At 50.1% G+C, this 14,291-nt stretch overlaps 1 protein-coding gene across 1 annotated transcript in view; it reads left to right on the top strand.

Annotated features, from left to right (window-relative positions):
- Window positions 1-404: 404 nt before the first annotated feature.
- KSR1 (kinase suppressor of ras 1) overlaps window positions 405-14,291 on the top strand; it is a 736,034-nt gene continuing 722,147 nt past the window's right edge. The window contains exon 1 of the mRNA XM_069614610.1: window positions 405-1,203. Within this exon, the coding sequence (XP_069470711.1) occupies window positions 1,003-1,203 (201 nt within the window). The 5' untranslated portion in view covers window positions 405-1,002. The remainder of the gene's footprint in view (window positions 1,204-14,291) is intronic.

Raw genomic sequence — 14,291 nt, 5'->3', positions numbered from 1 at the left:
TATGCGTCCTCCTTTATTCGCACTACACAACAGGGATCAGTCTTATGTCTTCTGGGCGGTAATTTCAGAGGCTTCGAGCAATTGGTACAATTGCCACCTCGGGCCTTGAACTTTGGGGTTTGCAGGTGAGTGGCATGTGTAGTGTGCAGGGCTGTGTTGAGTGAGTATTGTGAGAAGTGTTCTTGCAGGAAAGGCTACAAGTAGCTCGGACAGGAGACAGCCAGAAGTCTCTGACACTAGACACTTGTCCCATGATGTACTACTTTATTGTTGCGGTCGTTCAGTAATTGGCCTATGCTGTAAAAGATGCACCGGCGGCAAAGCGAAAGAGCCTGCAGTGTCTCTTTAAATGTGATCATCGGCCCTCTCGGGGATCAGCGTCCACTCGCAGCCTTGGCGGAGCATGTGATAGGGCGGGTGGCTGTGCTCAGAGGCGCTGGTTAGAATAAGCCCTTCCTGCGTGTCTGTGCCGGAGGCTGGTGCTGAGGCAAGGCGGCAGACACAGACCCCTTGCGGGGCAGAGCTCTGACACTCGTCACCCTGCAACACCCCCGCTGAAGCGAGGCCCCAGCCACATGCCACCTAGAAGGGCTCCAGTGTTGCAACATAGGGGCAGTCAGACCCCCTTCGGGCGCCTAGGAAACGGAAGAGTAGAACTGGGAGCGCCAGTTAAATGCTGCCTGGAAGCGGGTGTGTGTGTGTATGATCCTTTGCCTCCTCTCCTGGGCTGTCGCTAGGGAGCAGGCACAGCCCCCCTTATTCTGGCCAGGAATGAAACGCTATCACCGTTTAAGCGAGGATCAGTAAATTGCCATTCTGGGAGGGGGCTATTTTCTGCGCCTGGCCCCCTGTGCAGGAAAGAGTTCCTGAAGCAGCTCAGCGTGGATTTTTCGGCTGCACCGCTGACACCAGAGGAAGGCGTGCTAGCCCGCTTCCTGCCCTCCGCCGCGGCACTGTTTTGCACACGAGAAGCACTTTCTGCGCGTTTCCCGATGCCGAGCGATGGATAGGCTCGGGGAGATGGTGGAGCGGCAGGGAGAGGGCGCTGCCGGCGCGGGCTCGGCGGGGGCCCCGCAGGCTGCGCTGCAGCACTGCGTGCTCCTGCAGGACATGATCGACATCTCCCTCTCCAACCTGCGGGGGCTCCGCACCCAGTGCGCGGCCTCCAATAACCTGACCCAGCGGGAGATTCGCACCTTGGAGGTAAGCGGGGCGGGCGGGCGGTGGCTCGGGCGTGCCCTCGGCGCCCAGTGCGCGGGAGATCCGCGCAGTGCGAGAGAAGCGGCAGGTGCACGTGAGATGGGGGGGGGGGGCAACACCTGACCCAGTGGTCACCCCTTACTGTGTAAGGAAGGGGGGGACGGGGTGTTTATGTGAAGGCTGCAGGCCGTCTACAGCCTGGCCCTGCGGGAGATCCGCACCATGAGAGGGTGTGCACTTTGCGATTGGTGAATAATGATGTTCCTGGAGGGTGATCCTATTGAAGTCAATGGATAGGAGTGGGTGGGGCCGCAGCCCTATTGAAGTCAATATAAGGCATGGTGCATATTTGGAGAGCCTTGCTGATGATGGTACATTGAGCTTGGGTCTAGCTTTGGGAAGCAATGGAGCTCTTCACAATCCTAGGGGGAAGAACATGGTGAGGGGAGCAGGGCACTAACAGGGGAGCAGGGCACTAACAGGGGGGCGGGGGTGCAGTGGGCAGAAAGGGCTCTACACGCAACCAGGGGCAGCCAGTGGGGAGCAGAGCAGGGTGGGCAGTGCAAGGTGTGTGAACCTAGATGTTGGGGAGGATTTGCCCAATGCTGCTGGTACTTCCCACATGATGACGTTTGACACAGTGGGTGTGTGAGGTCAGCAGTGTTGTTATATGTGACCATGTGTTATTTAAGGGATGCCCCCCTCCCCACACAGATAAATGCCAAAAGGCCACGTTCCTTGCTAATCCGGTCGTGGGTTTTCCTTTTCGTTTTGGATCCTGCGTTCCTGGATTTGTAATGGTTACATTCTGGCCTACAAGTCCCAGAATTCCAAGGAAAAAAACAGGATTGAGCTAGCACCTGCTGAAAGGAATTGGGGCATATTGGTATGTCTGTCAACATGGCGTTGCTAGGGGGGCCTGAGGGGGCTATAGCCCCCGGTCTTTCAGTTGTAGCCCCGGGAAAAATGCTCAGTGGTTGCTACCAAAAAGGCTAGCTAGCCCCGAGTCCCAACAGTCCCAAAATTAGCGTAGCCCCTGATCTATTCCAGACCTAGCAACACCACTGCACAGAGTGCGCTGCTGCCAACAGCCATACCCGAGCCAACCAGAATTCTGCCTGGGGGTCCTGAGCGTGGTAGTGGTGAGTACGGTATGGAGGAGCAGATACTACTAATAGTGGTATAATCCCCCGCCCAGTCATTCTCATCCAACTGGATTGAATATCAGTTATTACTGAAGATGTATTCATTGCCTGTCTGCTGACCCCATTTACTTTCCCGACCTCTTAACCACCACTTCCTCCCATTTAATGTGTTAACTACTGCAGGAGACTGTAACCTTGCCTCTCCAGATGTTTTGGACTACAACGCCCATTAGCCCTAACCATCATAGTCAATGGTGAGGGATCATGGGAGTCGTAGTCCAAAACATGCGGAGAGCCACAGGTTGCAGACCCCTGAACTAAGCCCCCAGAAAGGCGTCTGCTGCAGCCATCAACATTCTCTTGGATCAATGCTTCTATGCAAAGCACTTTTCATTAGGTTGATAACCCCCCCCCCCACTGTATCCGCGCAGCAATCCCAAAAAAAATGTGACGGTTCCGGTTTGACAGCCCCTGTACAGATGTAATGTGACGGTTCAACAGCCCCTGTACAGATGTAATGTGACGGTTCCAGTTTGACAGCCCCTGTACAGATGTAATGTATCTGGTGCTGTTGGTAACGATGTGTTTCTGAATTGGGGTTGCCTTCCAATCCCACCCCCAATTTGGTTGTGTATTAGCTCCACCACGTTCGTTAGCTCGTTGTTGGGTGACAGCCCTCATTGATTCCGTATTGGGGGTGGGGAAATCTTGGATACCACAGCTTACAATGTGTTAACATGTACCTTTCATGTGTACTGTTTTCTGGGGCTGAAGTGATTGTTTTTCCATGGGGTGCAACATTTATTTGGCTGATTTTAATAGCTGTGTTTGGGGGTAGTCTCCTCTTCAGTTCTGAATCGGAGGTTTGTGTGTTGGGTCTGCTCTGGGTTGTGGGGTACTCCTTTCTTGGCCCTAGGATGGGGGCAGTGGGATGGCAGGTGGATCTTTATGGTGCATGCTCGTCTCCCCCTCGAGGGCGGGTGGGGGGCTCTGTATGGGGTGAGCTGAGCTCACTTTTGTGGGCCCTGTAGGGGAAGCTCTCCTCCCTCTGGCACACCCCTGTATGGGGTGAGCTCAGCTCCCTCTTGAGGGCGGGTGGGGGGCTCTGTATGGGGTGAGCTGAGCTCACGTTTGTGGGCCCTGTAGGGGGAAGCTCTTCTCCCTCTGGCAGGCCCTGTATGGGGTGTGCTCAGCTCCCTCTTGAGGGCGGGCGGGGGGCTCTGTATGGGATGAACTGAGCTCACTTTTGTGGGCCCTGTAGGGGAAGCTCTGCTGCCTCTGGCAGGCCCTGTATGGGGTGAGCTCAGCTCTCTCTTGAGGGCGGGTGGGTTGCTCTGTATGGGGTGAGCTGAGCTCACTTTTGTGGGCCCTGTAGGGGGAAGCTCTGCTCCCTTTGGCACCCCCTGTATGGGGTGTGCTCAGTTCCCTCTTGAGGGCGGGTGGGGTGCTCTGTTTGGGGTGAGCTGAGCTCACTTTTGTGGGCCCTGTAGGGGGAAGCTCTGCTCCCTTTGGCACCCCCTGTATGGGGTGTGCTCAGTTCCCTCTTGAGGGCGGGTGGGGGGCTCTGTATGGGGTGAGCTGAGCTCACTTTTGTGGGCCCTGTAGGGGGAAGCTCTCCTCCCTCGGGCAGGCCCTGTATGGGGTGTGCTCAGCTCCCTCTTGAGGGCGGGTGGGGGGCTCTGTATGGGGTGAGCTGAGCTCACTTTTGTGGGCCCTGTAGGGGGAAGCTCTGCTCCCTTTGGCACCCCCTGTATGGGGTGTGCTCAGTTCCCTCTTGAGGGCGGGTGGGGTGCTCTGTATGGGGTGAGCTGAGCTCACTTTTGTGGGCCCTGTAGGGGGAAGCTCTGCTCCCTTTGGCACCCCCTGTATGGGGTGTGCTCAGTTCCCTCTTGAGGGCGGGTGGGGTGCTCTGTATGGGGTGAGCTGAGCTCACTTTTGTGGGCCCTGTAGGGGGAAGCTCTGCTCCCTTTGGCACCCCCTGTATGGGGTGTGCTCAGTTCCCTCTTGAGGGCGGGTGGGGGGCTCTGTATGGGGTGAGCTGAGCTCACTTTTGTGGGCCCTGTAGGGGGAAGCTCTGCTCCCTTTGGCACCCCCTGTATGGGGTGTGCTCAGTTCCCTCTTGAGGGCGGGTGGGGTGCTCTGTATGGGGTGAGCTGAGCTCACTTTTGTGGGCCCTGTAGGGGGAAGCTCTGCTCCCTTTGGCACCCCCTGTATGGGGTGTGCTCAGTTCCCTCTTGAGGGCGGGTGGGGGGCTCTGTATGGGGTGAGCTGAGCTCACTTTTGTGGGCCCTCTAGGGGAAGCTCTCCTCCCTATGGCAGGCCCTGTATGGGGTGTGCTCAGCTCCCTCTTGAGGGCGGGTGGGGGGCTCTGTATGGGGTGAGCTGAGCTCACTTTTGTGGGCCCTGTAGGGGGAAGCTCTGCTCCCTTTGGCAGGCCCTGTATGGGGTGTGCTTGGCTTCCTCTTCCTCTTGTGGGCGGATGGGGGGCTCTGTATGGGGGGAGCTGAGCTCCCTTTTCTGGGCCCTATAGGGGGAAGCTCTGCTCCCTTTGGCACCCCCTGTATGGGGTAAGCTCAGCTCCCTCTTGTGACCGCAGCAGGGGGTGGGGGCCTCTACTCCCTTTTGGGTTTGTGCATGGGGCATGTTCTGCTCACCTGTGGGGGGTTCGTACGGAGTGGAGCACGGCAAACTCCCTCGTGGAGAATGCCGTGCTCTCTCCTTGGCCATGTGTTGGCGGTTCCCCGTGTTCGGGCGGCATCTCTTTGTTGGTCTTGTATTGGTTGCTCTTGGTTGACCCCCGTAGGTCAGCTCTGCTCCATTGGATGATTCCCTGGGGTTTGGGGGCTGACTCCCTTTGTTGTCCCAGTACAGGCCAGTTCATTTCATATACCCATTATCGGGTAGCTTCTCTGTCTCCTTGCTGGTATTGTCACGTGGGGCGGGGGGCTCCCCTCATTGACCCGCCGTTGCATGTGAACTTTGCTGCCCCTCTTTGTGGCTCTGCTGGCCCTTTTATTGGGTGTTCCCTTTCTTGGCTCTGCAGGGTGGAGGCCTTTTTTATTTCTATTTTTTCAGGCTCTTCTCATTCCTTCTGTATGCAGGGGCTCCCTCCATCCATCGCGCTGGAGTGACTTGCAATCATTACTCTGTGCTCAAGGACTTTCTCTGTTACTTATTCGGGGCTATTCCCCTGGCAGTGTGATTTTTAAGAGGGTCGGCCTCTTGGGTAATGTGCCCTCTCATAACTTTGTATTGGATGATAGCCCCCACCTCTTCTTTAGTTATTGAATAAAGGCGCCCCCATCGCTGCTTACTATTGGTAGCGTTCTTGTGTAGGTTACGCGTCTTCCATTGCTATGTCTAGTTGGTCGTGTGCAGTGAATCTACTCGGTCTTCGATCATCCTGGAGTCGACGTAAGAGGTTCTGTTGAGTTTCAAAGCCGCAAAGCGGGGCGCATAAAGCGCATTGCAATACTATGTTATCTATGGCTGGAGAGTGTCTCCATCTGATCCTGATTTCACTTTCGTGCCCCTCCCTCCCTATGTGGCATGCTCCCTGTAGGTTGGGGGCTTCAGCTTTTCATCTGCCATCTACTCGGTTGAGGCCTTCCTCTCTCTATTAGACGGGGACCATGTTGCGCGCTCTAGTGCTAGGCTGCCTAGTTTCTCATGCACCATAGTTGCTGCACGAGGGAGTGGGTTTGTCGCTACCTATTTGAAATGTGGAACCTCGCCTCCCCAGCTCAGCTTGGGATGTGGGGAGATGTATGGTCTTTATGGTATAGACAAATGACCTGCGTTCTTTATACTGGACGTCTTTCTACATCCACCCTTAATTCAGTGTTGGGCAGACTGACCCCATCAGCTCTATATTGGAGGCCCTTCACCAACCACCCGTAGTTCAGTATTGGGTAGGTCGACGCAATCTGCGCTATACGGGAAGTCATCCTCATGCCCCATCCTTAGTTCAGTATAGTGTAGGCTGACCCCATCAGCTCTGTGGTGGAGACACTGCTCCATCAACCCTTAGTTCATTATTGGGTAGGCGGATCCATCAGCTCAATACTGGAGGCCCTGTTCCATCCACCCGCAGTTCAGTATTGGGTAAGCTGATGCAATCCACTCTATACTGGAGGCCCTTCACCAACCACCCTTAGTTCAGTATTGGGTAGGCGGACCCCATCAGCTCTATACTGGAGGCCCTTCTCCATCCACCCGTAGTTCAGTATTGGGTAGGTCGACGCAATCTGCGCTATACGGGAAGTCATCGTCATGCCCCATCCTTAGTTCAGTATTGGGTAGGCTGACCCCATCAGCTCTGTGCTGGAGGCCCTGCTCCATTCATCTTTAGTTCAGTATTGGGTAGGCTGACACAATCTGCGCTATACTGGAAGTCATCCACCTTCCCCACCGTTAGTTCAGTATTGGGTAGGTAGGCCCCATCAGCTCTATACTGGAGGCCCTTCTCCAGCCACCCATCAGCTCCGTCCTGCCTTCTCCATCCACCCGTAGTTCAGCATTGGGTAGGCGGACCCCACAAGCTCTGTGCTGGAGGCTCTGCTCCATCCATCTTTAGTTCAGTATTGGGTAGGCTGACACAATCTGCGCTATACTGGAAGTCATCCACCTTCCCCACCGTTAGTTCAGTATTGGGTAGGTAGACCCCATCAGCTCTATACTGGAGGCCCTTCTCCAGCCACCCATCAGCTCTGTCCTGCCTTCTCCATCCACCCGTAGTTCAGCATTGGGTAGGCGGACCCCACCAGCTCTGTGCTGGAGGCTCTGCTCCATCCATCTTTAGTTCAGTATTGGGTAGGCTGACACAATCTGCGCTATACTGGAAGTCATCCACCTTCCCCACCGTTAGTTCAGTATTGGGTAGGTAGACCCCCATCAGCTCTATACTGGAGGCCCTTCTCCAGCCACCCATCAGCTCTGTCCTGCCTTCTCCATCCACCCGTAGTTCAGCATTGGGTAGGCGGACCCCACCAGCTCTGTGCTGGAGGCCCAGCTCGGGTAGGCTGACCCCACCAGCTCTGTGCTGGAGGCTCTGCTCCATCCATCTTTAGTTCAGTATTGGGTAGGCTGACACAATCTGCGCTAGACTGGAAGTCATCCACCTTCCCCACCCTTAGTTCAGTATTGGATAGGCTGAGCCCATCAGCTCTGCGCTGAAGGTCATGGGCTTGCACTGGTGTGAGTGCAGGTCCGCATCCTCCCTCCCCCTCTCTCTCTTTTCATGAATACGTGCCCTTTGCATACCTGCGTAGCCTATCCTTGAATCTGGCAGACTTACTTATGTTTCACCAGCAAAACATTTCTCAGAAAGATTATCTCGCCCCACTGACGCCGAGAGCGGAATTAGGTGTGTGACATCTGGCCTACAGTCATAGGCCCGGGCTTTTCGCAGAGGTTGTCCAGCTGTCTGTCCAGGGAAGGGGGACTGTTGTCAGTATAGGTTCCTGCCTACCGACCAGGGCGTGTTTTTGTTGGGAGATCTGTGCATTCACTAGGCCCCGTGATTGCTCATGACAGTCAGACTGTAGTGCTTCCTCCCTGCGCATTGCTTTTCCTACCCATCGGCGCTAGGATAGGTTTCTGGAAAGCGAATCTTCGCAGCTGAAATATTCCGGCCGAATGGCTTACCTTGCACAGTGATGCGGGGACCCTACATACAGAACCCCCATCAAGGATTAGCAAAAAGGTGTTTCATGCTATTTATTGTTCACCTTTTCACCATCATTTATTATATATTCCCATCATTTCATCTGTATTTATCCACACTTCTGTTTGCTAAGTGAAAAAGTTGCGAATGACATGTATTCAAATGAAAAATATACATTAGTGCTTGGATGCCTGTAACGAGGCGCTCGTAGAGCAGGTATCTGGTCCATTGTCACCTTATGGCGGCCTCAGCTGTTGCTGCTGTCCTGCAATCATTTAAAAAACGTGTAAGAGGAAACTCTCCCTTTCCACGCTCTGTCATGTATCTTTGTATGACCATTAGCCTTCAAGGCGTGATTGACAATATAAAGACCCATCAAAGATACCCGTTTATACATTACAAATAAATACTGAAACTGAGTAATCTGCATCTGTGTTTATGAGTAAAAATAAGTGAAAAGGTAGAGCCGAGCCTTAGTTTTAATATTTTGCAGAAGTCTGGGGAAGACAGCAGTCATGGGTTAATCTGTCTTTTGGGATATCAACCAGTCCTACTTTTACTGGAAACAAATCTAGGGGGGGGGTGGTGGGGGTTGGGGCGCGATCAACCTCCAAAGGCTACAGAGGGTATGCAACTTGGTCACTAGATGAACATTCTGGGTGTGTTGAGGTGCCATTTTCACATGCCCATCAATTACAATAGGGCAATTTAAAATTTTGCATGTGATGTTACAGCCAAAAATGGGGTCATAATTTGCCACAAAGTGTACGTTTGCGTCCTCATTTTGGGGTTTGGAGTAGTAAGTCCCCTGTTGCATTAAGCATATCATATTCAGGGTTTGCAAAATCTACTAGCCCACTAGCATTGGCGAGTCATTGTTATGAATGTGGCGAGTACCATTTGCATGATACTCCACCTTGCTGGCGAGTATGGGAATGTTAGACACTTATTTTTCATTCACTGCAAAAGCACCTTGTTTGCAGTAAATGGCAAATACAAGTTTCATTGTTCATGCGTGACAGCATTGCACCAAATATGAAGTGTGCTTATGGCGACATGCACCATTTTACAAAAAGCACTGGTAAATATTTTGTCACCAGCCACCTTGGGGCAAGTGCATTTCTTAGGTCGAGTATGTAAACTAAGGAACTTGCCCTGAAGGTCTAGTGGGATTTTTAAGAATTTGCATGGCCTGATATCCAAGGCCAGCATAATGGTTTATAAACTGTCAGAATGACCTATGGATTTTGACCTTCTCGCTAGTGTCGGGCGGGGGAGCAAGAAGGAGCACTGCAGGGGTGGAACCCAGTTCATGTCTTGGCTCCCAGGCACTTCGGAGCTTGTAATGGACTGACACTTTCTCTGGTTCCCTGACTCTGTGAAGTGGCCAGTCCATGCTCTATTGGCTTGAAGGCCGATAGTAAATCCTCTTTTTCTGGTTCCTTGAATCTGTGAAGTGGGCAGCCCATGCTCTATCTGCCTAAACGCCTGTAATAAACCTTCTGTTTCTGGGATCCGGTTGTCAGCGGTAGAGGGCCTCCGGCCTCGATTGTGCGCTCCTCTCTTTTGGCATATTGCATTATCACACACAGCGGCCAGCAACACATTCAGAATTCCTCTGGACCGCTATGTTGTAACTTCTTTCGAAGCCATCCTCTCTCATAGGTTTAAAAGGCTATCCCTGCTTATAAACAGGGTAACACATCTGGTTGAAACTGCTTCTCGGGGTGCTTAGGCTCAAGTTGTATACTGTGTAGCGTGCTGCGTACCTAGTATGATGAGGTTGTACCCTTAACTTCATATATAGTATACAATCTAGCTGATTATACTAGTTAATCGCGCTTGCTCCTAAAATTGGCAAATCAACAATTGAGTCTGTGTAAATATTATATGCAAATATTATATGTCCAATAGTTTGGATTTATTGTGGTCCAATTCTCTTTTGATTATAGCCAACACGGATTGGCCGTGATGATCCCTAACCAGACATCTCATCCTCAAGCACGATTATATATTTAAGAAGTGACAACCCGCAACACCGATGCCACCAAAACTGGAGAAGGATGATTCCAATCCCAGTTAAAGCGACCATTGACCCAGAATGAAGAATTAGTTACGGCTCATGGGCAAGATTAATTTGACACCAATGTCTTGTGAAAGACCTTGTGTCGAAACATGTGTTTGCTGTAATCAAAAGGGAATTGGACCACAATAAATCCAAACTATTGGACATATAATATTTGCACAGACTCAATTGTTGATTTGCAAATTTTAAGATCAACCGCGATTAACTAGTATAATGAGCTACATTTTATACTATCTGTCTGTACATACAATCTAAGACATTCTCCAAGGGGGACAACTAGGCCTCCAATGTGAACCCCTCTACACTCCGGTTTGTCCCACATCAAACTTGAACCCTTTCATTGCCCTTGTGATGTGTAGAAACGTTGGCTTGTTTTGATGCAAGTCAAGTGCATGCATAGCACGTGGGTGCACATGCCTGATTTACGTAGGAAATAGTTAACTTCATGATACCCATAGAGTTAAAAGTAAACCTTCAAACCGGTGGCCTAGAGGTGACATACAGCGTCTCCCACAGGCGCTCAACTGACTGGGCTATTTTGCATCTCTGGTAGTACAGTACCACCCACTGGTGAGGTCAGGCAGCAGCAGTAAAAAAATAAAAATACAGGAAAAAAAAGGCACATGTGACCCTGAAACTTGAATTTGACTCAAGTGAATAATAAACATGTATGTTCTCATTGTTTTGGACTACAACTCCCATGATCCCTCACCATTGACTAGTCTAGCCTAAGGCTAATGAAAGTTGTAGTGCAAAACATGTGGCGAGCCAACGGTTGCTGACTTCTGTCTTATTACATCTGAGCTTCACAGACGGTAGAACCGTGGTGTTATAAATCTTGGAGGGGGCCCGTCCGACTTTTATCTACAGTGAGAAGGGAAGCACATTTGTTGCATTCCAAATCGATCTGCACCTGCGCTGCCATGAGTCGATGGAGGGAGAGGGTGGTTGCACAAAGGGTGCAAAACCAAGTGCAAGAGGTGGGGGGAAGCCTGCCTTGCAGGCTTGCGCTCAGACGCTTCCTTTGTTGTTGGCCTGTGAAGATCACCCCCCCAACCCACCTGCTCTAACTGCAGGAGAGGTCACTGGGGGAGTAGTGGAGCACACGCAAGGACTTGCTAGGGTGCTTACGGCGGTGGTTTCTGAACTTCCTTCCTCCTTACCTCAACTCTGCTTTGGTTGACGGCATCACACACACAAAATGCCCCAAGCACAAAGAGGGACAAAAATGAATGCATGCATTCATGTTAATTTATATTGCACTAGCTCGCCAAAGTGCCACTTATGCAAAGGGAACTTTTACCACTAGGTCACTTACAAATATTTCACTTTTCTTAATTTAAACATTGTGTCCTTTTAATCATGGGATGAATGTGCACAGGTGTGAGTCGCTACTTGCAGCGATTAGTGTTGTTGTGTCTAATGCTTAATGCCAATGTTTATCATTTATATAGAGCACATCACTAAGTGATGTATATTGTGTCACTAGTTTGTAGAGGAGCAGGTGGGCACGTCATCCCTAACACCGGCCCCCTCACCTACGTCATACTGGAACAGTAGAAGAGCCGTATGTGGGACACTAGGTAGCATTCCAATACCACATTGAGTGTATGAGAGACGATACGCACTCAGACACCGCATAGAATGCACCCTCGCACGGAAAGGGTGGAAGGATGTCGGCACACACCATTGGACATCATAGAGCTATCAGTGAAATCTGATGAGAGCAGAGTGACGTCATGAAGGAAAGATACTGAGACATACTGAAACAATATGCAAATACTTAAAGAATGAAGATATAACCTAAGTAACAAGAGAAACCTGTAATCGAGAATGAAGAAATCATATATGTAAAGAAGATAAAGTAACCTGCTGATTAATAAGTGTATATACGCAGAAACGCAAGGTAGATGAGATATATATATATATAGAAGCTTTCTGCAGAAGAAGACATAACGTGGCTGGGACTGCCATGATGGAAAGATGGATGTTGGACTCGTATTAAAACCATTCAAGCTACCTCAGAGACAGACCAGGGCTGCAGAGTCGGGAGACGCTGGAAGAACAGCTTTGTGTGGGGAATAAAGAGGAGTCTATTGGCCCTCAATCAAGGATGATACTTAAAGGAATAATTGCAAGGCACAAGGGGAGACAGAAGGATACGCCATGTATGTAAGACATATTTCTCTTAGATTAAGTAATCTGCAGGAGCCAAGTATTGAACAATTAAAAATGAGAAAGGACTATGCAAGGTGGAGTTAGCAAGTCTCTAGAGACAGAGAGGAGTAATGACACCCAGCACAATTGAATCAAATAGCAGTAAATGGAAGGTCAAAATGGACAAATATGGTTTCTTCACATGTGATTCAGAAGACAAAAACCAGAGCTATTCATTAAACTCAAGAGAAAGATAATCTTTTGCCTACACTCCCTTAAAAGTCCCAGAATCAAGAACCGGCTGCAAGGTCAACAACTAAGGAGAAGCCTTGGCTTGGGGCCTATGAGAGATGATGGACTAATTGGGACAGCAGGGAGTAGTCTGACGTTACTCTGTGCACCTGGGTTCTATTTTGCGTACGTGTTGCTAACGAGCTGAAAGTCCAAGGTTGAGAAAGCATGTCAAACAATCGGAGGGTCTATGAAGCAACATGCTATAAAATGTTGCATAGGCCAATCTGCCAGCACTATACTGCTATAAACAGTATTATATGTATTTAGAGGTGTTTCGAGGGGAGCCTAACAAATAAGGGGTAGCCAATGATGTTATTAACATTTATACATACTATATGTACATATGTTCCCCTAACCAATAACTCCCATCAATAGGTTTTACAGTTTGCCACGTAGGATGATGTCATAGATGACGCGCATCAAGGTATAAAGCCTTTGTATAACCTCATTTGGGTGTGAGTGTGTGGACTGCAGCTTGTTGTTCGCCAGATGGCCCTGCTTTATTTTGTGCTGATAAAAAACTAGTACTTTGCCATATTCTTTGAGTCTGTCCGGTTATTTGGGTCAGAGATTGTTGGTGGTAATTCCACACGCTTCAAGGTGCTACAGCACATGTTAATGCCAATAATAACATAACACTCGTAAAATTTCTCCAAATCCATGGCAGTCCCTTAATCGACTGTGGAAGGATGAAGGGGCGAGTCTACCATGCCTAGAATTCGAACCTGTGACTGCAGGCTTCACACATTTGTCAAGAGGCGAACACTTAACTAGCTTTGCCATCTTACTGACTATGTAGCACAGCACATTTGACCAATGGAGGTTGAGTGTATTGCAGATTACAGTGGGGTGGGTGGGTTCATCAGGTGTTAGAGACCTGTGCTTGCGTACAGCAGACTGTAAGTATTAGGATCTGTGTACATCACATTGTGCATGTTCTGTGTGCAATCTTTTTAAGTGAGTGGTGTTTGTGCAGCTGAGTGTACTCACTGTATGATCTGTGTGTGTGCGCAGCTGAGGGCGGTAGGAAGTCAAGGTCTTCAATAGGCTGCAGTATTTGAATTTGTTTTCAGTTGTGGGACCTGTGACAAATTGTCTTCTGCACTGCTAAAGTGCCTACTCAGCCCTCCCACAGGCACAGTTATGAGATATACCTCCTTTGCCTTTTGTGGTAATGTGGGCTGAGGGAAGACTATACTCTCGAGGGGTGTCAATGTGGTTCAGTAGCAACCCAATCAACGAAGTCAAATAGTCCAAAACAAAGGAATGTCTGATTAAGGTTCTATTAAAAAATATATGCTTTAATTAAATGCACCATGTACCATAATAGCTAACTAGAAAAAAACTACACAAAACCACCCCCTAAAAAAAAGAACGCAGAACAAGCAAAGCTAGCAAGATGCAGCACTCTGAGTAACAAATCAGGGGTGCAAGGGAAGTAGTAACCACAATGTTCTTTCAAAAGATATGTTCTTGGGTGAAAAGGGATAAACGGGACTTAACCAGTGTGTAGGGCCCAACAATGAACCAAGGAGGCTGTTCGCAGTCAATCAAAGATTTTTGTGGCTCTTGGAGTTCAGCAGCAGTGAATCATACTTCTTGGCGTTGTGCGAGTGAATAGAAGATTGGGAGAGTGCAAAAGGTAGCGCCGGAGGATCCTGGTTGTATGAATGAGTCAAACAGTTCTTGAAACTGCTCCAAGCAGTTCAATGGCAATAACCCTAGGGTCCCAGCTGTCTTGGCG

Source organism: Ambystoma mexicanum, chromosome 9 (genome assembly GCF_040938575.1).
Source record: "Ambystoma mexicanum isolate Mex_15411 chromosome 9, UKY_AmexF1_1, whole genome shotgun sequence".
Taxonomy (NCBI): domain Eukaryota; kingdom Metazoa; phylum Chordata; class Amphibia; order Caudata; family Ambystomatidae; genus Ambystoma; species Ambystoma mexicanum.
The sequence above is the reverse complement of the archived record's forward strand: the minus strand, read 5'-3'. Positions and strand labels throughout refer to the sequence as shown.